Below are 23,636 nucleotides of genomic sequence, written 5' to 3'. Positions count from 1 at the left end.
ATCTTTGGCCGGAATCCTCAAGCGAGAAATCACAATCTCACGCGAAAAAATATATAAACATTTAAACAAATAAATAATTCGTGTCATTGACATCCTGGTCTTGCCAGAGGGACGGTTCGTGTGTCACGGTGTGGCACTCTCAAGTCATTCATCGTGGAGCTTTTAAGTGAGTCTCAGGGCCTTTTTTGAAGAGGGTTCGACGTTGGGGATGTTTGGCTAATTCCTTTTAAAGATTGTTCCGGAGGAGTGTAAAGATTCGCCTCCACCGAGATTGTCACGATTTCAAGCTCACGATTCAATTCAAGAACCGTCTTTTGTTCTTGTTTACATCGTGGTGAATGCAGCAGCCTCTAGTGGCTGGAGCTGTCCCCTGAACCCATGGCCATGCAACATTCGCGTGTATCGTGAACTTGACAACTGACATCAATCATCGCATCGTTACACCCGTAGATATATACCTGCCTACGAGATAAACCCAGGTTAATCGGATTAAACCCACCACGCATGTGGGAGGATAACACGCAAAGGTCTACGCAGCTAAGTACAATAATCCACTTGCTCTACTGTTATTTCCTTACGCATCTCAGCCCCGCGGATATCAGAGACTCACAAATGTGAGTTATGGAGGAGGAGGTGACAGACGGAGGCTCTGAGAGCGACTCTCTGTTCACGTGAATCGCTCTGCCCCCCGCCCGCCCGCCCCGCCCCGACCTTCACCCCCCTCCGGCTTCTCCCCCCGCCTCCCCCCGTCTCTGCCCCCCCCCCCCCCGGTGGCGACCTTCACGGGCGGCAGCGCGGACAGCCCTCCACTAAAACGTTGAGACAGAACCTCGTGCACGGACAATTACGCGCGTCGCCATGCTGCGTAGAAAAATATAATACAGAGCGGCAATGTCCCGGCGGCGCGACCACGGCTGGCCTGCCGAGCCACGGGGAGCGATTATCCTTCGTTTCTTCACAACAACAGCAATCTAGTGCTTTTACACTTCGTACCATTCAACATACATACGCTCACACACACACAAAGACACAGGTCCCCCGTATAGCCTTAACAGACTGTTGGGGCAAGTGCTGTTAGCGAGCACCTATGAAGGCCGGCACGGCAACCCGAGGGGGTGGGTGGCCAGCACCACGCCCGGCCGCCTTTGTCTCCCCGAGTGGCGACATTTACACATCGCACGAAGTGCTCATTTGAGGCTGAGTCGGCCTACGGGAGGCCCAGGACTGGTTCAGATAATCATCACTGGTGTTGGTTGGCCGTTGGTGGGAATCGAACTCGGGTGGCCGGGTTCGTAGCGCAGCGCACTAACCGCTACACTACCGCTCCCCACACACTCAGGCGCGCAGGTGAGCAGGCAGAATCATAATGGCTGGGCTCATTAGCTGGCAGCCGAGCGAGCTGCATAACCACAGCCTGGCCCCTGGCCCACGTGTCCAATCCAGGCCATGGATGCATTGCGGTTGATTCTCTGAGATCAGTCTGCTCCTTCTCGGCCGCAAGTCCCCACCCCTCGAAGCGGGTGCTGCTCAGCGTTCAATCTCAGCAGACAATCTTTAGTCGGACCATTTTGGTAGATGATTTCAAACGGACAATCTCAGTGGACACAACCTCGTTTTACAATCATGCCAGACAATCTCATTTCACAGTCTGCACAACAAACCAGACACTCTTCGTGGTGACAATCTCAGAGCACGATCGTACGATTGATCTCTATTGTTGGGTCCGCTCGTTGCCACTAGGCTCCGAGATGATACCCCCCACATGGGAGCCCCCCTCGCCCAATTGAAGCCAACGCAGCCCGCGTGTCCGAAGCGGTTCAGGGCCCCACGTGCGTGCATTCCGTGCGCTCCATACGCGGCGTGCCGTCCGTCGGCGCCGGCAAAGTGAACACGCTCACGGGGTCGCCGGGAGGTCTCCTCTCGGGCCGAGTCGCGTTGTTCTCGCTCATCTTGCACAGCAAGCGCCGGCACAGGTGCACGCAGCGGCCCAGCAGCTTGCGCCGACACAGGATGTAGACCCAGGGGTCCAGGATGGGGTTGAACGATGCCATGCGGATGGCCTGCAGGTCCAGCTTTTGCGATGACTTCTCGTCCTGGGGCGAGTTGCTCGATAGCTGGTTCACAAAGATCCTCACCTGCCAGAAGGACAATGGGCGGCACTACGTGGTGAGAAATCATGGCATGTAGGTCACCGTAAGATTCCGTAGGTTCATCGTCAGATCCCATAGGTGATCGTGAGATAATAAAAGTCACCGTACATCTACCCAGAGAAAAGCCACCGTGCATACACTCACAGGTCCCCGCAGAATAGTTCATGATCCCACTTTGTGTGCGACAATCTCATGGCCATTTCGCATATCATGGCCACGTGTGGGTGCTTTACAAATGTGTTATACGACTTGCCATTCAGGACTGGACCATGCACAGTAGTACTTGGATTTTTTTTGTCAATGTATTTTTTTCTGTAAGCAGGTTTCTCGATAAAGTAAACAGGTCCCCATCGAAAATAAGGGGCATTCATTGTCCAATAGATTTTACCTGTGCCAAAATAAAGCAAACAAAACCAGGGTGCCAAGTGGCTCTCCCCGGCCACACGGCACTCTCAAGGTGTGTTGACAAATGCTGTTCAGGGCCCGTGAGTGCGCTGCTGGGGGTCGCTCTTGATAATTCGTGAATTGTTTAATTGTCAATAGTTTAATGGTCCTCAAATGCACCGCAAGAGTGCAAAGTGAGGGGGCGTTTTGTTTGGCTGTTGGTGTCCCGTCTTTTACAATGAGACCTCTCACGAATAACACTGAAAACCAGCAGCAATGGTTTAACAGCTTTTTGAGATCCAATATTAATGAGCACGGTGGCTACTTAGGGTGCGAAAGAACTTCAACATACATACATCGAAAAATCGGTCCAGAGTTGTTTTGCTTGAACAAATTCATTTTTTTACGTAACTCGACACGGCCAACAGGACCATCGATGGTGTGGAGGTACCGAGCACGAACGTGAATTTTAATTTCTGTAATTCACGAAACATGAATTTCCCAAACAACCCAAAGCCGGACTCTTCTGGCAAAGACTTCACAAATCGCACGTCTGAGTCGCCTGGTGGCTACGTACGGTGCGAAAGAAGTTCAACACACATACAACTCAGTGAGGCTTTCCGAGATAATTAATTTACGTAATTATTATTCATTTACAGGGAGTTACTCGCGTAAACTCCACCCCGCGATTCGACGTGGCTGCTTGGGTTCACAAAGGTCAACCGCGGAGGGCAAAAGCGAAAATGTATCGTCCAGAATTGCGCCACTACGGTTCTTCTCTGCGATATTTGCACTTTGCGCTGACGGCCCGTAGGGTAGAGAGCGGTGGCACTCACCAACAGCGCCTCGTACAGCCGGCAGTGTTTGCTTAGCGCGCCTGGCTGCTGATGAGATACAAACGCGTTCGCGCGCTTAAACAAATGTTGTTGCTGAGAAAATAATGCGAAGAGAGAAGTGGTTTTCATATAGGGTACCGATTTGGTCTATGCCTTAGCGCACTTGGCAATGACCCCGACGACCTGAGTGCGATTCCCACCCACGGCTAACATCAGTGAAGAATGATACCCGAACCGGTTCGTGACCTGCCCTCTCACCCCCATCCTCTCATCCTCCCATCTTCCCATCATCTCATCCTCCCATCATCTCATCCTCCCATCTCCGATCATATCATCCTCCCATCCTCACATCTCCTATCATCTCATCCTCCCATCCTCCCATCATCTCATCCTCCCATCCTCACATCATCTCATCCTCCCATCATATCATCCTCCCATCCTCACATCCTCACATCCTCCCATACTACCATCATCTCATCCTCCCCTCCTCACATCATCTCATCCTCCCATCTCCCATCATATCATCCTCCCATCCTCCCATCATCTCATCCTCCCATCCTCACATCATCTCATCCTCCCATCTCCCATCATCTCATCCTCCCATCCTCCCATCTCCCATCATCTCATCATCTCATCCTCCCATCCTCACATCTTCCCATCCTCACATCCTCCCATCCTCCCACCTTCCCATCATCCCATCCTCCCATCCTCTCCTTCTTCTGCACCCCTCGTCGCACCTCGCGACGACACCGTCACAGCTACGAGAACACGGTCCGGAGTCGCACCGTCACGCGCGCAGTCGTGATCGGGAAGCGTCTGTGACTCGGCACCCAATGACTACGGCCCTACGCGCCGTGGTCCTTGGGTGGCTGTGTTGTGGCCCAGGGGATGGGGGGGGGGGGTCACTCAGTCGTTCGCGTGGGGGGGATGGGGTTCCCTCAGGAAAAAAAGAACCGGTTTCCTCCCACGCGAAGCCAAACACTGAATATTTACACGAACAAACATCGCAACTGCGGGAGAAATGCAGGAGTCACCACCTGAATAACCGTATGATTTAATGATCGTATTTCATTCACTCTCGGAGAGAGAGAGAGTGAGCGAGCGAGCATAATTCGGAGGCGCGGGTAACCACAGACAATCTGGCAAGGCAACAAGAGCCGGTGCCAACTGTTGACCGAGCTCTGTGGTTCTATCGTGGGATGTTTGGCCAACTCCAGCAATGAGCGCTCAAGTGCGCGGCGAACGCTCGAGAGGGGGAAACGTGCAGCCCAACCCGGAAAACCGCACTCGGATTTTACAATCGGATGTGAAACCTGGCATGTTAATTTAATTACCGAATGTTAATAACCACCGACAAGGCTTGCAGCTTTCCTGGGTGAATCAATTCCCTCTTGACGGTGGTAAAAGCGTGCCAACGGTGGGCACTGCTCTGTGGCTACAAGCAGTGTGAGCTGTACGCTTGGTTTTGTGTGCGAAGCGTGTCAAGACGTCCCGTTACTTAGACTCCTTGCACGTGATGATGAGTCTTATCACGTGATGATGATTCTAAGGTAGAGTTGAGACTGGCTGGCAACACTGGGTGACCATCGGAGACGTGTGCCAGCTGGCTGGGTTGCTGGATGTCAAGTAAGGCCCCCTGCCCATGCTTCCAAAAGGCGTGGAATTTGTCAGCTTCCTGCCACACAAAGCCAACAACTTCTCGAGAAGACTTGATCACAAAACCCTCGCCATATAGCGGTAGGTACCATTGACGGATCCGGGGGGGGGGGTGAGTGAGTGATTGACCCACCCCCTCTCCCCCACATCTCTGATACCCCGACAAGTGGAATTTTACTAATATAAAGTTTTATTAATATAAAATCCCACTTGTGCTCTGGGATGTCGCTCAGGTGACTAATTGCTCTGCTTTGATAAGCTTATGATGTTGTCGTTGTTTCTACCTTTTGTTTAATGGTATTTGTTGATTCATTTACATGTTCTGAGAATTTCCATTTACCTTTAATAATTGGTACACGAAGAGGGTTTAGCCCTCATGTATAATTACTGTGCAGCGCTGTGAGATGCAATTGGCATGAATGACTCTGTATGAAATGAAATTTGTATTATATAAAATATATTACATTTTTTCAATTATTATTAATGTAGGGCTTTATTTAACTCCTGCTTTGGGAAGTTTTTAGATTCGCCGTCTTCTGAGTTTGGGCAAACAGTTGTCGTTAATCTGTAAAACAGGTGTTTTGGATTAGATCGCGTAACTATTTAAACCTGTCATTAAACCCGCCACCACCCGACACTGCCAATCAGTGAGGTCTCGTCACTAGTACAGCACACTGGTGTGTTGGAGAGCAAATCCACAACATTTACAATCTGAGTAACGACGTTTCGCCAGTAATTACAACAAGCTTCATCAGGCGGACAGCCAGATTTGTTGTCGTCAACCTCAGCAACACCTTCATCCGCATCATCGTGAATATCCGCGTCCGTCAACATCGTGGCGAGGGAGGGAGGGATGGAGGGGGGTGATCGACTCACCACGAGCGGCACGGAGCAAACGACGAACACGGCGGTCATGGCGACGAGCAGACACATCATCTGCACCTCGACTCCCGAGAGCCGGCACCCCAGCGCGAACCTCCGCTGCCTGACGCTGGTGCCGCCGAACGCGAGCACTGCGGGCACTGCAAACCTCCCGGGTCCGCCGGGGGAGCTCCTCCTCGGCCCGTGCCTCGCCGCCTCCTCGGCCGCTCTCGTGGCGGCGGCTCGCCTCCTCATGGCCACGAGGGCCGCGCAGACGCACGCGTTGCAGCACACGGTGACGAGCACGAGCGCGGCGCTGAGCACCGCGTACGTGAAAGCGAAGGCCTTCTGCGGTCCGTCGTGTTTCTTCCAGTCGATGTAGCACCACGTGTCCGGGTGCTGGCGCACGCAGCGGCCCACGCCCATGCTGGGCAGAGCGCACAGCAGCACGTTGAGCGCGTAGACGGCCAACAGGGCCCAGCGTCCAGTCGCGGGACGCACGTGCCTGCCGTACAGGTACGGGTGGTTGATGGCCAGGTAGCGCTCCACGGCCATGGCGCACAGGATGGACATGCCCGCCAAGCCGAAGAAGAGCAGCATGAAGGCGAAGTAGTCGCACAGCGGCTGCCCCCCGCGCCACTTGAAGCCGGCCAGATAGGTGTCGATCACGATGGGGCTGGTGAGGCACGTGCCCAGCAGGTCGGTGACCGCGAGGCCGCACACGAGCGTGTAGAACGTCGTCTCCTTCTTCTCCTTGCGCGACACGCACAGCACCACGATGGCCACCAGGTTGCTGAAAACGCCCACCGCGAACATGCAGGCCGGCGTCGTCACCTGGCTAATGGTGAAGAGCGAACTGCTCCCGTTCGCTGTCAGCGATGAGTTGTTCATGGCTCTCACGCTCTTCCGTTCTCTCTCGCCCTTCTCGGCGTGTCTCTCACGCGCGCCTCAACATCCCCGGCGCTGAGCCGCTTCACTCTGAGCCGAGGCTCCTCGACGTCCCTGGCTGAGAGTCACCTGCGGAGAATGAGTTCCCTGTCCTGACGGCATCTCTCGGTCTCCCCACGCGAGAGAAACTCCGCGGTGATGTAAAATCCCGATCCCGTTGCAGGTGAGCGAAGGTGACCGAGCGGGGGAGTCGCGTCTCGCAGGCGACAGGTAAGACGCGCGTGGCAGGCGACAGGTGACAGGTAACGGATGACAGCGGCGTGCTTTGACAGGCGACAGCTGAGCTGTCGGCGAGTGTCGAGAGCAGGCAGGCGAGAGCGTCTGTCGCGAGTGGCCGGAGTGCGCTTGTGAGCCGGTGAGCGATGCGAGAGCCGGTGGTGCGTGGGTCCTCCTGTGTGAGTGTGCAGAGACGGTGTGTGGCGAGGCCCGGTACTGGTCATGATGCTGCCGCTCCGCGTGTCTCGTCCGTCTGCTTTAAGCGCTCAGCTGCGTGCGCTCGTTGACGTCACGTGCGCGGGGAGGAGACGCGGGCGAGTGACTGTGTGTGTGTGGGTGTGTGCCTGCCGCGTCTCAGTGGGGAGCGGTGGTGCAGTGGTCAGCGCGCTGCGCTACGAACCTGGCGACCCGGGTTTGATTCCCGCTCACGGCCAACATCAGTGACGATTATCTGAACCGGTCCTGGGCTTCCCCTAGGTCGGCTCAACCTCGGAGCAGTACCTGATGCTGCGTGTAAACATCGCCAAGAGCGAGGCAAAGGCGGCCGGGCCGTGGTGTTGGCCACCCACCCCCTCGTGTGCCGTGCCGGCCTTCATAGGTGCTACTCGCTTACAGCACTTGCCTCAGCAGTCTGCTAAAGGCTACACGGGGGATTTTTGTCTTTGTGTGGTGTGTACTTCTTGTAAATCTCTGTGGGGCGGCGGAGGGGGGTATCACAGTGCGCTACGAACCCGGCGACCTGTGTTCAAATCCCGCTCACGGACAAAAAGAACAGGTGGGTGCCACAGTGCAGGTAGACCCAGCAGCCTTCATCACCGCGTCATTGTCGTGCACCTGGCCAGGGCCGGTGTAATGTGGTTGATTCGGTTAATGTTTTTTACCGTTTAAAAATAAACCAGCCGACAAAGCGCCTACTTCCCAGATTCATCTCTGCACACAATAAAAACAAATCAATCATCGGGCAGTTCGCCAGCATCGGTGCAAGCGAGCCTGACTCTGCTGGTGAGAGACTGAATGTCGAAACCCGCTGCAACATTTGCTTGTGATGAACGAATCCTGCTACAGAATACGCCCTCTAGGAATGCCGTGCGGCTGATGGGCTTTAGGGCCGTCCATAAATGACGTTACGCACCTGGGGGGGGGGGTCAGATAAGGGGGGGGGGGTTGAGAAATGTGACGTCACATCAAAATGCGCAACTTTAAATAAATATAGGCAATACGTTCTACTTAATTAAATATACTTTCTAATAAATGTTTTCTCCTACAACATCAGGGTGCAGCGGCACATAAAATACGCACTACAATGACAATAGTTTAAATCAATTTGAAGAATTTTTTTTTGGGGGGGGGGGCAGAGCTTTGTGATGTGATATTAGAGGGGGGGGGTCTGACTTTTTGTGACGCCGTGTGACGAAGGGGGGGGGGGGATAAAAAATCGTCCAAAATCGCGTGACGTCATTATGGACGGCCCCTTTGTAAAAAAATACCTTGATATTCATTTTGTTTTACGTGGAGAGACAGATGGTGGGAATGAGGTGGATTGTTTGATTTTTCACAATCACGATGCAGGACCATTATACATCATTATTTATAGCAGCTCAGAGACCGCGAGCCTGTTTCTCCAGGGAGTGCTGGATGTGGAATCCACGGCGTTTTTCGTCTCATTTTGTAAACACTCAGAGCTGAGTGCGTCTTTTACTTCTTCGGGTGAAGGTTTTGTTAAAAAAAAACAAGAAATCGATACTGGGGATAATAATTGTGATGAAACCCCAAGACCAGGACCCACGGACTCGTACGCACGAGCAGCGCCTTCACGCCCACGTCCTTCAGTGTTGCTGCGCACGGGGACAGGAGGAGGAGGAGGTTGGGGAGAAAGGGGGGATAATTTTGTGGTTCTGTTTGGTGTGGGTGGACTCATCTCTCCCTCTCCGCTCTTACTGTCCAGGTGTCGCGAGAGTGTCTCTCTCTGTGTGTCTCTATCTCTGTGTGTGTTTACTTTGTGTGTGTCCCCCCCCCCCCCATTGTGTGTTTCCGTGTCCGTGAAGCCGTCGTCGCTTCGTCGTCACGCCACCGAGTGGCTTCCCGACGTCTCCGTGGATCCGCCGCGACTCGACAGCGAGAGCCCTGGCCTCGCAATGAGCTCTCGCTTGGTGGAGAAACTAAAAGTTTCGTCTGTCAACCCTCCCCTGCTCGCCCCCCCCCCCCCGCTCTCCCCAAGTGGAGAAAGGAAGACGAGAATCGTTGTTTGTGCCAGGGTGGGCGTGAGTGAGACGGCGGAGACCGTGGGGATGGAGCCAGGGATAGAATCAGCCCGGCCAATCGCAGCTGCTCACCCCCAACATCTCAACACATTGCTCAATGAGACGTCTCTAATATTAATATGAAAGTGTGTGTATGTATGCAATAGGTGACGTTTTGGGCGATTGTTATTCTTCACAGCACATCGTTTATTTATAGAATGTCCCATGTTAAGAAGGGCCATTGCCCGAAACGTCATAATTTTTTTAAATCTCTTAAGGTACCTGTAATAAAAAAAAACTGTGACTGAGGACCTTTCTTTTGGAATCCCTTGAAACATTAACTTTTATTGAGAAACCAGAACCACAAGTAGCCACTGTCCAAATGCAAAATTGCATGCAAATAATTGAGAAATCCATCACAACGGGAACAATGCAGAAATAAACAAACCCTGTACGATCGCATGTATACATTTTACGAAAGTTATACCGTCGGGCTAAATGCCACGCATGTCACATCGTAGTCGAGAGCATGACTCATCCCAGTTAATCCTAGCTCGCACTGCCGGCCGTTTCTCTCCTTCTTGATCTGATCCCAACAGGAGGCCCATCTCTCCTTCCCTCTGCCTGGTGAGAGATCGTGTTGAGTCGAGGGAGCCATGTGATGTAGAGGGTGGCGATTCAGGAGGAGGCGGAGGCAGGTGATGGAAGAGAAAGCAAGTAATGGAGAAAGAGGCAGGCGATGGAGGGGGAGGGAGGGGGCAGGTGATAGAGAAGGAGGTGATGGAGGAGAATGTGATGGAGGAGGAGGCAGGTGATGGAGAGGGATCCGGGGTTTTTGTTGTTGTTGGTGGAGAGGCACTGAGTCTCAGCGCTCCTCTGTGTGTGCACGCTGCCTGCCTTTGTGTTAATCGTTAACGAGCGGCTCCCTGCCGAGGAAGAAAATCATTACCGATGTAGTCGCGTGCTAGGGCCATGACGGGATGTTTTTTTGGCATCGTCATTTGGGATTTTTTCCAGATTGTCATTTGCATCAGCGCGGAGGACCGGAGTCTCGGTCAAGGGCATCGACGGCGGCGCCGCCTCCGAAAAGCCCCGCGCGCGACGACGGCTCCACAGCGACCACCCGATGCGGCCAGAATCTCGAGCAACCAAGCAGCGGCGCGCACGCGTCCCTCGGGACCTAGAATTCATTAATTCCGTGGGGTCAATACCCCCCCCCCTCTCTTCCCCACCCGGGTGGGGGCTCGCGAGGACCACAGAGGCGCGGACCCCACGTGCCCTCCCGGGTTCGATGACGGGCTTCACTTTCACGCAGAGACGGGGAGGCGCGCGTGCGATGCCGGGGGGGGGGGGAGGGGCGGTCTCTGACACCCGATACATTCGGGGCCAACATCGCAAATCCCCGGCGGTGATTTGTCGTCGTTTTGAGTGTTTTATTAACCAAATAAACAATCTCGCTGAACCCCCCCCCCCCCCCAGAGTGTATTGCCGCGCGAGGAAGAAGAGGAGGCGGAGGGGAGGAAGAGGAGGAGCGGACGACGCCAGTGGTTGGAGTGTTCACCGCGGAGATGGTTCCGTTCCCGCAAGCACGTTCCGTCTCCCGACGTGAAACACGTCCACACCTGGGCACAGGTGCGACCGCGTGCCTCGGTAGGAGCCGCGCTGTGTCACTGGGAGGGTTCTCGCACGATGGAACTCGGGACGAGGAGGTTGTAATGTGCACGCGAGCAGGGCGAATTTGGAGGAATCAAGATGTGCCGGTTGGCGATGCCGGGTCCCCTCGTGGCGGCATCTGAGCTGTAGTCTCATCACTCCCCGTCACTCCCCATCACTCCCCATCACTCCATCACGCATCAATAACCGCCATCCCTCCCCCATCTCCGGATGCGTGAGAATGCCCTCTCTCGTCTATCCATGGGCTTGCCACTACGAGACTGTCCTAACGTATCAGCGACATCGCCCCCGTTTAATTGACACAGAGAGAGATCCCTACATGTCACCTGTCACCCGCCCGTGAAGATCGACGCTGCGCAAATATGAGTCGTAGGGGCGGTGTTGTGGGGGGGGGGGTGAGGGAGGGGAGGGTATCAAAGCTCACTTCTGCGGTCCTGGTTTCCATGGCGACCTGCTTATCATTCAAATGATCGTGAGTCAGAAGGTTTTAAACGACTTCCGCCAATGCCACCCACGCGAACATAACTTAGTTCACACGCAAAGACAAAGACTCCCCCCCCCCCGGAAAACCTTAACAGACTGTTTGGGGCAAGTGCTGTTAGCAAGTGGCACCTATGAAGGCCGGCGCGGCACATGAGGGGGTGGGTGGCCAGCACTACTCCCGGCCGCCTTCGTCTCTCCCGAGTTGTGATGTTTACAACATCGCACCAGGTTCTAATTTAAGGCTCAGTGGACCTAGGGGAGGCCCAGGACCCGTCCAAATATTCGCCACTGTTATTGGTCGTGAGCGGGAATCGAAACCTCGGGTCGCCGATTCGTAGCGCAGTGCGCGAAACGCCGCGTCACCACTGCACCGCACACGCACACACGCACACACGCGCGCGCGCACGCGCGCGTGTGTGTGTGTGTACTACACGACCACTGCTACGATCGCTCCTGAACCTTATGTTGGGCGATGCGCTGCTGTTAGCGAGGGTGGTGATTGGCCGGATGTCACAAGTCCAACGTTCCGCCGACTGTTTATGTTGTGTTTATGTTGTCGTGTTATTGTCAATAATGTGCATTTGTGTCTTTCACCTATTATTCTTTTGGCTGTGCCTCCGACGCGTTCTGTGCCGATGTTCGCCGTCCCGCCGTATCACCTTCGTGTTCTTCTTTTGTGTTCCCCGCTGAAGATGCACCACGCATCTCCATCGCAAACCCAGCTGGGCAACTGCCTGCACGGGATTTCCCGTGTAATAAATAGACGTTGAATTGAGTACCCATTCAAATCGGTGTCAAATCGTGGAGATTTTCACTCGATGTTTTTTGATGCAACGGGGCACAGAAACGACACCCGACCGCCGTTGCATCCCCAGTGCTGATTAATGTTTACCCACAGCACCTTGGTAGTTGTTTTTACGACTGAGTAGTCCTAGGGGAAACACCTGGGCCGGTCCTTGATAATTGTGGCTGATGATAGCCGTGGCCACGGCATCGGGTTTGGAGCGCAGTGCCCTCATGGCAGCGCGACCGCTCCACAAACACACACATCGCTGGCACACGCGGCCTACATGTGAACAACCCGAACGGATGAATCTGGTGATGTTGCTGCTGCTGCGTTTATAGCGGTGCAAAAGCAAAACAACAAACTCAACACAATGGTCAATAACACTGTGGCTTTCACAGAACAAAAACACATATGGGCATGATAATTGGTTCTTTACCCTTCTATCTGGCAACAAAACTGACACCTTTTTGCAAGGAGTCATGTTTGCATAGACCGCAATACCTGCAGTCACAATACAAACAAAAGAACATAACTCTGATAATGTGCACTGTCCTCAACTTCAAGGACAGTGCACATTATCAGAGTTATGTTCTTTTGTTTGTATTATGACTGCAGGTATTGCGGTCTATGCAAACATGACTCCTTGCAAAAAGGTGTCAGTTTTGTTGCCAGATAGAAGGGTAAAGAACCAATTATCATATTTTTACTGGCAAATGAGGTCCCCATAGTGTACATATGGGCATCTTATTATATAACTCAGATAGCACTTTTTTAACTCCTCCTTTTAAGGCAGTGCAATTCACCAGCGTGTGGAGGGTTTTTTTGGACTCTGGCTCGCTGGAGACGAACCCAGATGGGTGGGTGATCAGCAGGCGGACGGGCGCTGTCGTGCCCTGCGTGGCTGGAGGGGGCGATTCGTAGATGCGTGGACTCGTCGTTTATGGGAATCGTCGGGTTGGGTTCAACCGTTTTGTTTTACGTGACCGGCAGCCGCATGAGACATCGGTACAAACCGGTTTCCGGTTTGCCGCACATTTGGGACGTGTGATTACGCCCACGTGGTCCAAGTCGTCTGGGCAGTGTGGAGGAGGAGACCAAACACAGCAGGAGCTGCCACCAGCGGTGTCTGCGGGGAGCGGTGGCGCAGTGGTTAGCGCGGTAGTTAGCGCACTGCGCTACGAAGCCGGTGAGCCGAGTTCGATTTCCGCTCACGACCAACATCAGTGACGAATATCTGAACACGTCCTGGGCCTCGCCTATGTCGACTCAACCTTAAATGTATGTAAACATCAACACTGTGGAGGCAAAAGCGTCCGGGCGTGGTGCGAGTCACCTACCCCCTCGTGCGCCGTGCTGACCTTGATAGATGCTCGCTAACAGCACTTGCCTCAGTGGTTCAACAGTCCGTGAGAGGCTATACGGGGAATCTTTGTTGTCTTCGCTGCGTGTATTGCGCAGGGCGAGCGTGAGTGAGCAGGTCTGTGAGCCGCCCGCGCTCAGCTTAAGCCACCTCCAACCCATTCCAGCTCACGCGTCGCTATCGCAGCATTCTCCAATTACACACCCCCCTCCCACCCGCCTCCTCCGTTTTGAACGAAAGCCGTAGTTGTTCGTCACATGTGAAGTGTAAATTGAACGAAATCTGTCAGCACCACTCCGCCTGCTCTGTCCTTGAACCCGCCTCTCAACCGCTGAGTTGAGGTCCCTCTCAGCCCCCTCCTCCTCGCTCTCCTGGGGGGCGAGGAGGAGAGAGGGCGCGTCTTGCTGCAAGACCGGCCCGCCACTGTATTAGGACTTAGTGTTGAGCTGAGTTGACGTGCTTCGTGACTTGGCATGGGATTAGCTCTAAATAAGTTTTTTTGAAAGGGCCCATAAATGTAAGGGGTCTCCCGTAATAAATATTTAAGCTTTTCTGGAAATGGTTAAGTTCTGGTGCGTTTCCATTCAGCAGTTAAATACGCCTCCAAAAAAACTCTTAAATAATCTGGTTTATATTTTTAGTCATAAAAGTAGATAAATCACAGTGATGGATTGAAAAACGTCCCACCCACCAAAAATTCCTGAAATTCATGACTCCCTGAATTTCATAAGGCTCTGTTTTCAAGGCCATAAACATTTACGATGGAAGATTCAAATTGCTGGGTTAATGTATTTTGGTGATATTCTGTTGCATGGCTTTCACAGGATGGAGGGCAGCGTTTGTACAAAGATATGCAATGTGGACACAATTATTATAATAACCTGCATAACTGGAGTAGCCACGCCCTTTAGTTACCCATTATAGTATCGCCAAGTCGTAATACTTTTACCCATTCCACGCGCATTAGGAGGGTAACATTCCATGCTTTCCACATATTCGAATCAATTCCTATAAAAATGCCATCTCCTGGCCCATGCCGATACAAGATGAGGTGTTTACATCCAAGCAGTGACCAGAAGTATAAACCCGAGTTCCCGTGGGCATGGTCACGAGGAAAGTCCACCATGGTTATCACTAAATGCCGCCGTGCCCTGAGGAGGAGCTAATGCCGGCTTGTCAACCTACTCTGCGTTTGCTCGAAGGCAATGTTCATGATGCATGTGGAGAGTTATTTTTATTTGCGTGTTGTGACCCACTGCCAACGCATCTCCGATTATGTACGTATTCACTTAAAGCTATTAAGGGGCTTCTATAGGCATCTCTTATCTAACGCAAGATCTCTCAGAATAGTATTTGCAATGTGTGCTTGGGGCGCATTTCACACAGTTTAGGGACAACTCGAAACATTCATGCAGATGTCTTCAATTTTCGAGCCAGCTTGAATGGCTACTGTCTGAATGTTTGACTGTTCACACACACAATGCTCAGATTGAGCAAGTGGCATGTTCAATCATCCCCAATGAGTTCTCGGTTTTCCTTAATTTGCCTCAAACATGAGCCGTGTTTATGATTACATTGCTCTGAAAAAAAGTAACATTGCGTAGGTAGGTAGTCATCATCATCATCAAAAGCCACGATCCATCCACTGCTGGATGAAATCCTCTCCAGGCCGTCGTCATATCCTCACGAATCCTGCGATGCACCAATGCACCGAGCGCGTGCACATGAGCTGTTGAGATGCGTAAACTAATTAATTAAATAACTATTGCTGTATGTTTAGCTTGTTTTCCCCTGTGGAGGGACAGATACGGGGGATGAGCGACGGTACCGTCTGCGTATTTATTGCGCAATTCGGCCCGGGATAAATGTTTCTGTTCATGAGCCAAGTGGGCGAGCAGCCTCGCGTGATCCAGTGGCTGGTGTGGGTTTCGTAACAGTGGCGCCCTCTCCGGCCCAGCGTGACCCACGCGCTGTTGTTTGCTTGGCGATGGCTGTGCCAGGCGGAGCCTTGGTTTGTTCCTGCGCTGTGCGTGCAGCTACCGATGAGCTGTCCCGCTTCGAGGCCCTCGTAGGAATGATAAACAACTTGAGGTCTGGCGTGTCACGTCACCCCCCCCCCCCCCCCACGTTGTCTTGAGGAATTCACGGGGTCGTTTTTGTTCAGGCTCTGGGGACCGATTGGGAAGGTGACAGACAGACTTGGGGTTGAGTGTCCAGGTAGGTTGACGTGAATAACAGCAACAACGACAGCAGAAGAAATAACAGGAGCAATAGCAGGAACAACAGCAGTACACGTTTCAACAGCAGCAGCAGCAGGAACAGTAACTGTAGTAGTTATACTGTTATAACAAGAGTAAAACAGCAGCAACAGCAGCTGTAACAGCGGTAGCAGCAACAGCAGTCGTGGCAGCAGTAACGGCAGCAGCAGCAGAAATAGCAGCAGTCACAAAAGCAAGACTAACAAGGAGTATCACCAATAGCAGACACAGCAGCGATAGTGACAGCAAACAGCAGCAACACCGACAGAGGTAGCGATGGCAGCAGCATCAGCAGCTCTATCAGGAGCAACAGCAGCACCGACAGGAACGAGATCAGCAAAACACACTCAGCAGCGATAGTAGGAGCAGCAACAGCAGCAGTAGCGGCAGCAGCAGCAGTAGTTAGACGTATTCATTTTCATTTCATGCATTAGGTATAACCCTGTGAGCCATGCGGCTCTTGACTCGGGTGCAACCGCAACAAAACAAAAACATGAACAAGAAACATCTGAAAGTGACTACACGCAACAGAAAAATCCTGGAAAAAACAGCAAAGTCTTCCATGAAAAAACACCGAGCGACAAAAGCAACAGCAGTCAGTAGCGGCAGTGGCGGGCCGTGTATTAAACACATCGGCCTTCAGTGCTATCCTCCCGCAATTAAACCGCCTTCGAATAACCTCACCATGACACTAGGGCTATAGGCTATTGTCATTCGACGTAACCACCCCATATTCACAGTGACAGTAACCTTTATCGAGTGGAATAAAGTGATTTAACACGAGGTTCAACACCTATGAGAGTTACAATACACTAATTGCAGAGACGTGAATACATGGTGACTGAAACCATCAAGGATGTAGCACTATTACGCAGTATGACAGGATGCTGCATCACAAATAGACATCGCATAGCCCAAATCAATGGCATTACCAAAGAAACAAGAACAAACTCGCAACAACCAGTCACATTTACTCATACGACCACCAAGCAAGCAAAAATTACGTCAAACATACATAACACAATCAGGATTCAACAGGCTTCCTCACAGAAAAAAAATATATAAAGCACTACATAAAAAAATCTAAATATCACGACAAAAAGTTTAAATAAATCGTAAAGGATGCTACATTACGTGCGAACTAGTTTTACTTTAGTTAGCTAAATAGCCCTCCGATCACGCCACACTGAAGAATGCTAACGTAGGTGGCTAGGCCAGCTAGAAGGCTCCGGCATGTCAAAGAATACGCCCAACATGGAAAACTCGAAATCTGATTGGTTAAAGAAAATGACAATCAACAACATCGTTCCTATTTGCCTCAACAGCAGAGGATATTCACTTGACATTCTGAAGGTAGATTTTTCACCAGGAGAGGTGGATACAGCGCAGGTGGAAAATCTGATTGGATAAAAGCTCAAATTTATTAGCTGCACTGCAAGCAGCGCAACTGAGGGAGAGAGTAGCAATGAAATTACGTTAATAGACTGATGGGAACGAACTTTGTAAAATACATATAGCATTAATGAAAATATTTATTAATTGATAAAAATATAATTTTCTGTTCTTTGGGTCTTTCAGTAAAGTAACGTAAATAGGTTCAAAGAAAATAACAAAAAACTACGACGTTTCGACCGCAACACAAGCAGTCGTCATTAGGAAAAGGGGGTTAGCTTCTAAAGGTCAAACTGTTTTATAAAGGTTTGAAATGGGCTTAGCCCAAATGTCAATAGCATGGGCGGGGCAGCTAATGTTAATGTGAGTGGTGGGCAGCGACCGCGACGGTGGTGGGTTTCCACCAATCAAAGGGCTGCTAGGTAAAAAAATTGCATGTTAATGTAAGATCGTTGAGGGGCCTCCACGGCGTGCGCGCTGAGGTGGCTATGTTAATGTGAGAGATTAGCATGTTAATGTGAGAGATTAGCATGTTAATGGAAGATTGCAGTGTAGCAACCTCGAGGCGTGTGTTAGTGTGAGAAATTTAAGCTGTAAATGTAAAATGAGAGGGCGAAAATAACAACTAACATCAGAAGGTGGTAGGATGGGAAAATTACAGCCGGTTATGACTTAAACTGGTTAATAACGTCCTTCCAATGATTGCTCAGTTTGTACCCATCTTCTCGGTTGAAATTGTGTCTATGTCTGTATATATGGATGGCTTCATGAACAAATCTTTGTTGATAGCCAGTGGGTTTGCAAGTATTTTCGTCTTCGAGAAATGAATTTCGTGTCAGCCCACCGCATTAAAACAATTATCAGCCACGGCCGAGGTATTGATCCTACCGTATTTCAGATCTGCCTTATGTTCACAAACACGGTCCGAGACATGTCGCTTAGCTTCCCAAATGTAAATATTGCCGCAGCCACAGCTTAGTTTGTAGACGCCGGGGTATTGCATGTCAGGGATCACATCCAGTTTAAGTCATTGACGTCACGCACGGATTTAGCACTGTACTGTGTAGATTTATTTTTTACCGTTACTTTCTGTAAAGAAACGTCATATTTGAAGCGACTTAGCGTAAGAAATAATTAAATTTAGCTCGACCTTCCTCTGCGTTAGTGTAAAAATCCAGCCACTCATGAATATTAATGAGGGGGGATCGGCCTCATGTGGAGTGACGTCACGCGGGGGGGGGGATGCCTCATGTGGAGTGACGTCACGCGCGGGACGGACAGATATTTCTGGGTGATTACAGTAGGTAATAGTGGTTGGGCTGAAGAGGACCGCCTTGAGTGGATGGAGTGCTCCTGCCAATATCTTCCGGTGGCACGTAGGTATTTGTTTACCCAGCCCACCTTGCTGATGAGACTTTAAAGGTCAAGAAGTTAAAACAAATCCTGAGTTTGTTTCCTTAACAAACTGCCGGACAGCACTGCTATATATAGACATCTTATGTGACTCACCGTGCACGACATTAGAGTATATTGTTTGTGTATATAGAGAGACAAACTCAATTGTATTTATTTTACTTACCCATATTGTTCCACAACAGTCCATAATACGATTCTGTAAAAAGTAAAAAGAATGAAGACACAGTGAGTCTTTCTTACTCCAGTGACACGATATTGCAATTGTTGTGCTCGCGACCGACCTGTGTGCCCAGCATAACGCCACCCGTTCGGGAATGTTCTCAAGCCAGCAGTTGAGACAATGATCCGCGGACGATGCCGTGACCCGACTCCTTCCGAAGCCCCTTCAATAGGCCCCGGCGTCACACTCGGCACCTTGACCCCCCAGGGCATCAAGCGGTCACCTCTTGGTGCCCATTTGGGAACCCGTTGGCAGCCAGACTCCGACCGCTTCGCGTCACATCCCCAGCAGGTGTATCTGTTTGCGAATCTCTCCATCAATTCGTTTTTTTTGTTACACACGTATTAAACACCATTGGAACCTCATTTGCCAGTAAAAAATATGATAATTATCATATATTTTTTTACTGGCAAATGAGGTTCCAATGGTGTAAATGCTTACCCCGAGCTCTCATACTCTGATGGTGCATTGTCTTTGAGTTGTGCGCCTTTTGGCGTCATCTGGTCCAACCCATGTGAGACTAGGCTCTAAGGAAAGCTGTCTCGGGTGTGGACCAATCAACTTCAAGGACAGTGCACATTATCAGAGTTATGTTTTTTGTTTGCATTATGACTGCAGGTATTGTGGTCTATGCAAACATGACTCCTTGTAAAAAAATGTGTCAGTTTTGTTGCCAGATAGAAGGGTAAAAAACCAATTATCACGTATTAAACAATTGAGCAAGGCAAACACAATCGTTCATATGGCTTTGCTTACTCCGCCTCGAGGCAACGCGTTTGCTGTCTCGCAGTCGAACGGACGGGAGTCTCGTGGCGTGCATGGCCCTGTTCGCGATGGCTGAGAAGACATCGTTGTTATCATAGTGGCGACTCCCTCGCCAGGGCTCTGTGAGGTGCAACAACATCAACTTGAAACGGCCTGAAAAACATTACCGGACACCTTTAAGATGCCACCGTGATGTGACAAGCGTGTGGAAGAGCGTTTTTTTAAACGCTGCTTGCCAAACGCACAGTCCCCGTTAGAGACGGGTCAAGGGTTGCTGGATCGTGTAGAGATTTATGACGCTTCCAAACCTGATGCGAGGTGGTGGCTTGAACATCAAGTACATCAAGCAGGAACGTGAACCCATCTGTGCAGACCATGTTGAGTGGTATAACCCTCAGATGTATGTGAACTTCTTTCGCGTCGTACGTAGCCAACTGTGCTAATCGAAGATGAATGCATGATGAGGTTTCCCCGGGGTCTCCGCACTCGTAAATGGGATTCCCATCTATTTCCGCGTTGTGCCGACTATCGTTCAGGACGATGTCCGACGTTTCGCTCCGCATCCTGGGAGCAACTCGATGCCATTCCTGAAGCAGCTCCAACTCCCGCTGGAATGCGAGGCATAATGTCCGAAATGTGGGGTATTATGCCAAAGAAGAGACGGTACAAACCGAAAGCACATTGGAAAGATAAACAACGCATCTCAATCACCGGTCTCCTCATGCAGTGTCTCATCAGCAGAGTCAGGTTTGCTTGAATAAATGCCGCTGAACCGCCCGGTGTAATAGGCAAGGCTCCTCTCTTGAAGGTATGTGTTGTCTAAACCCGTTTCTACTGCTGCGGCGGGAGATGGAATCGAACAGGCTATTGGCGACTGGTATACGTCTTCTTGAGGTGGCTATGCACGCCTGTAACCCAGCACTGTGGTGGCGAGGGTTGCTGGATCACTGCACAAATGTTGCGGAACTCTTGGCGTGGGCATTGAGGAAGGTGCCTAACCCACACGCTGGCTCGCTAGGAGAAGGCAGAGATGGACTGCTGCTGTACAGGGGGATGTGGAGCTGGGTGAACTTGCCACAACTGATACCCGCGGTGTCTAGATCGGCCTCTATGGAGGACGGCGTTCATGAAGTGCCGCTACTGAGCAGCTGGAGGCAAAAGCTCTCCAGCAACAACGGGGGTGCGACGCTCACAACAACGACCAGAGCGCCGGGTGACTAAAACGCAGCAAGTTGTCACAGTGCGGAGCACAGACGGTGCATCTGCCAGGCATCTCAGTCAGTCAACCCATGGCACCTGGGTCTGTCCCGTGACCTCTTGCTATCAGCGAGCCTTCGATGATTGGCGTGGCCTCACAGTGCACCGAGCGTGGCTCAAGCGCCGTTATGACGTCGCCGCAACTTAGTGGCAAGCGGCGGTCGTTGTTGAGATTCACAACGAAGCCCCTTGCCAGAAAATCGCCTCGCGTGTGCGACTCCGTAATCAGTGGCATTGGTTATTGCGCAACCGGCGTAATCCATTGCCGAGTAAGATGAGGCGCACCCTGGCTAACCCCCCCCACCCCAGCCTTCCGAAGCCGCCCGAATTCCCACGGCATCCACTCCGCGCTCCGGTGAAGCGAGCGAGGGAGAGAGGGAGGGAGACGACGTCACGATGCAAATCTCTGCCCTGGAGAAAGCCGCTCGCTGACGACTCAACAGACAGGGTCCACTTACAGCGGGGCCGTTGCCAACTCGCGCACACACACACACAGACACTCGTGGGCTCTGGGAAGACAAAATGGTAAGAGAGTAGGGTGGGTACATTATGAAGGTGATACATCGTATTCAGTACTTAACAAACAGCGGATGTTACACAGCCGTGCTAGTCGTGGGGGTGGAACGCTCTCTGGCACTCAAATGTACCCATGCAGGTCCGGTACCCGGTTATAGGGTATCAGAATTTTTATTTTAGACCGGTTGAATCCGATGAGTAATGAAGCTCTTTTTCACAGATATCCGGAATGAGCGGGTCAACAAGAAATGTAAGAAATTTGGTACAATATGTAGGGATCTTTCTAGGCAACTGAAACAGCTTGACGCGTTTTTGTGGGGAGGGAATTCTGCCGTGGTGACATCGGTTGTGCGCGCAGCGCCTGCAATGCAGAGTTCACCACTTCAACCTCGCGACGCGACGGCTGTTGAAGCAGTGGACGCGTTTTATAGCTTCACCCCCCCCCCCCTCTGTCCACCCCCACCCCCTGTCCACTCCTCGCCCCCTGTCCAGCCCCCCCCTGTCCACCCCCTCTGTCCACCCCCTCCCCTGTCCACCCCCACTGTCCATCCGCCCCCTGTCCACCCCCCCTGTCCACCCCCCCCGTCCACCCCCCTGCCCACCCCCACCCCTATGCACCCCCCTGTCCACCACCCCCTGTCCACCCCCCGTCCACCCACCCCTGTCCACCCACCCCCTGTCCCCCGTCCATCCCACGCCCCCTCCCCCTTTCCACCCCCCCCCCTTGTCCCCGTGTCAAACCCCCACCACGGACGATGGCCGCTGGTCGAGACTAACAACGGAGTGACAGCCAAATAAGGCAATGAGGAGGGAGCAGGCCCGAGCAACGACATAAGCTCTTGCGCAGCAGGTGCTCAGCGGATTGTTGCATCCAGCAGTGGAGTGATCAAGGCTGCTGCTGCTGATGATATGATGATTATGAGCGCATGCAACATTGTCTTGTTTGTGACTCGGGCACTCTGATAAATTTGCGCGGTCGCGGGCTTTGTGGCTGTGCGCACGCCTCATTGTCCGCATCTCATTTCCTATTCGCACCGTGACGAGGACTTACCGGTGCAAATATCAAGAGTGGCTCATTGGAGAACTGCATTGCCCAGCTGTTGCTCTATGTGCTCGTGTTGAACAGATGGTGGAAGTTAGAGAAAGCGCCTTTTCCATCTGAGTGGAGCCCGAGTTTAATTCACGCGGAACAGAACGTCCGGTCTTCAGATTTGCCTGCCCCGTGAGTGCTTATCCCGTACACATCCCAGTGACCATTTGCTTTTCTCTCCAATATTTGTTCCGTGCCATTACTTTATGAGTGTGCCGCGGAGATCGAGAAATGAAGACTGGTTCCATACGCAACCCTCGCAGACAGCAGTGCACCACTTTGTGATGGCGAACGGCCGCTGGAAAGTGAAACTATATTATAAAAAAAAATATTTGTATGACTGAAATAATAGACCCGAAAAACCCCGTGTGCCATGGCGTTCATGGTGATTCTTTTGTAAAGGGCCTTCAATGGCCATGAGATAGCCTTGAGCCACACGAGGTGGTGCATCCCTTATATAGGCCCTGTGTTTGTCGCTTGCCACTCAGTCCAGACACGTTGAGTCGTCGGAGTTGCAACAAGCCCAAGTAAGTTCAAACGCAAATCTAGTATCATGGATGTTGGTGCAGTCATTGGTGACCAGACTGCAACCTTCACTTTACACTCACACGGTTTAACCACGTGTGTGTTTTAACCACGTGTGGGTTAACGTGCGGTTTAACCAGATCCTCAACGATAGTAGCTAAGTGTCTCTGCCACGGTCATGATAGCCTCCTTAGCAACTCGGCCACTAACCTGTGCAACATTGATGTTGCTATTCACCGTTCGTATCGATAATCTACAGTATTTTTTTTAAACGTGAATGGTAGCGCCTCAAGTGGCTGCAGAGGTCACGTTATCCTCGGGGCCGTCCATTGAGTCAATACGCATGGAGGGGGGAGGGGGGTAACCCAAATGCGTACGCTTGCGTATGGGGGGGTCTACTGACTATGTGCGTACGCATAGGAAACGGGGGGGGGGGGGGGTGAAACCTCGATAATAATTTGTCTACATTGGCCTTCAAATGAACACAGTTCAGTTTCTTCAGCTGTCAGACAACAAATACTACCGGGAGAAGTGGGACTGTGGGAGAGGTGTCACTTGTGTGCCACCGTGCCCCTGACTGCAGCTATCACGCAGCTCAGCAA

At 51.7% G+C, this 23,636-nt stretch overlaps 1 protein-coding gene across 1 annotated transcript; it reads right to left on the bottom strand.

Moving 5' to 3' along the window:
• Window positions 1-778: 778 nt before the first annotated feature.
• Window positions 779-7,380, bottom strand: LOC133351981 (prostaglandin E2 receptor EP4 subtype-like). The gene is made up of 2 exons (XM_061567646.1): window positions 5,903-7,380; window positions 779-2,135 (listed from the first exon to the last, which is right to left on the bottom strand). Exons 1-2 carry the CDS (start codon window positions 6,776-6,778, stop codon window positions 1,818-1,820), a joined length of 1,194 nt encoding a protein of 397 aa, XP_061423630.1. The 5' UTR covers window positions 6,779-7,380; the 3' UTR covers window positions 779-1,817.
• Between the last annotated feature and the right edge of the window lie 16,256 nt (window positions 7,381-23,636).

The sequence above is a fragment of the Lethenteron reissneri genome, chromosome 39 (assembly GCF_015708825.2).
Source record: "Lethenteron reissneri isolate LAM-NWPU_2019-01 chromosome 39, ASM1570882v1, whole genome shotgun sequence".
NCBI classification, from domain to species: Eukaryota; Metazoa; Chordata; class Hyperoartia; order Petromyzontiformes; family Petromyzontidae; genus Lethenteron; species Lethenteron reissneri.
The sequence above is the reverse complement of the archived record's forward strand: the minus strand, read 5'-3'. Positions and strand labels throughout refer to the sequence as shown.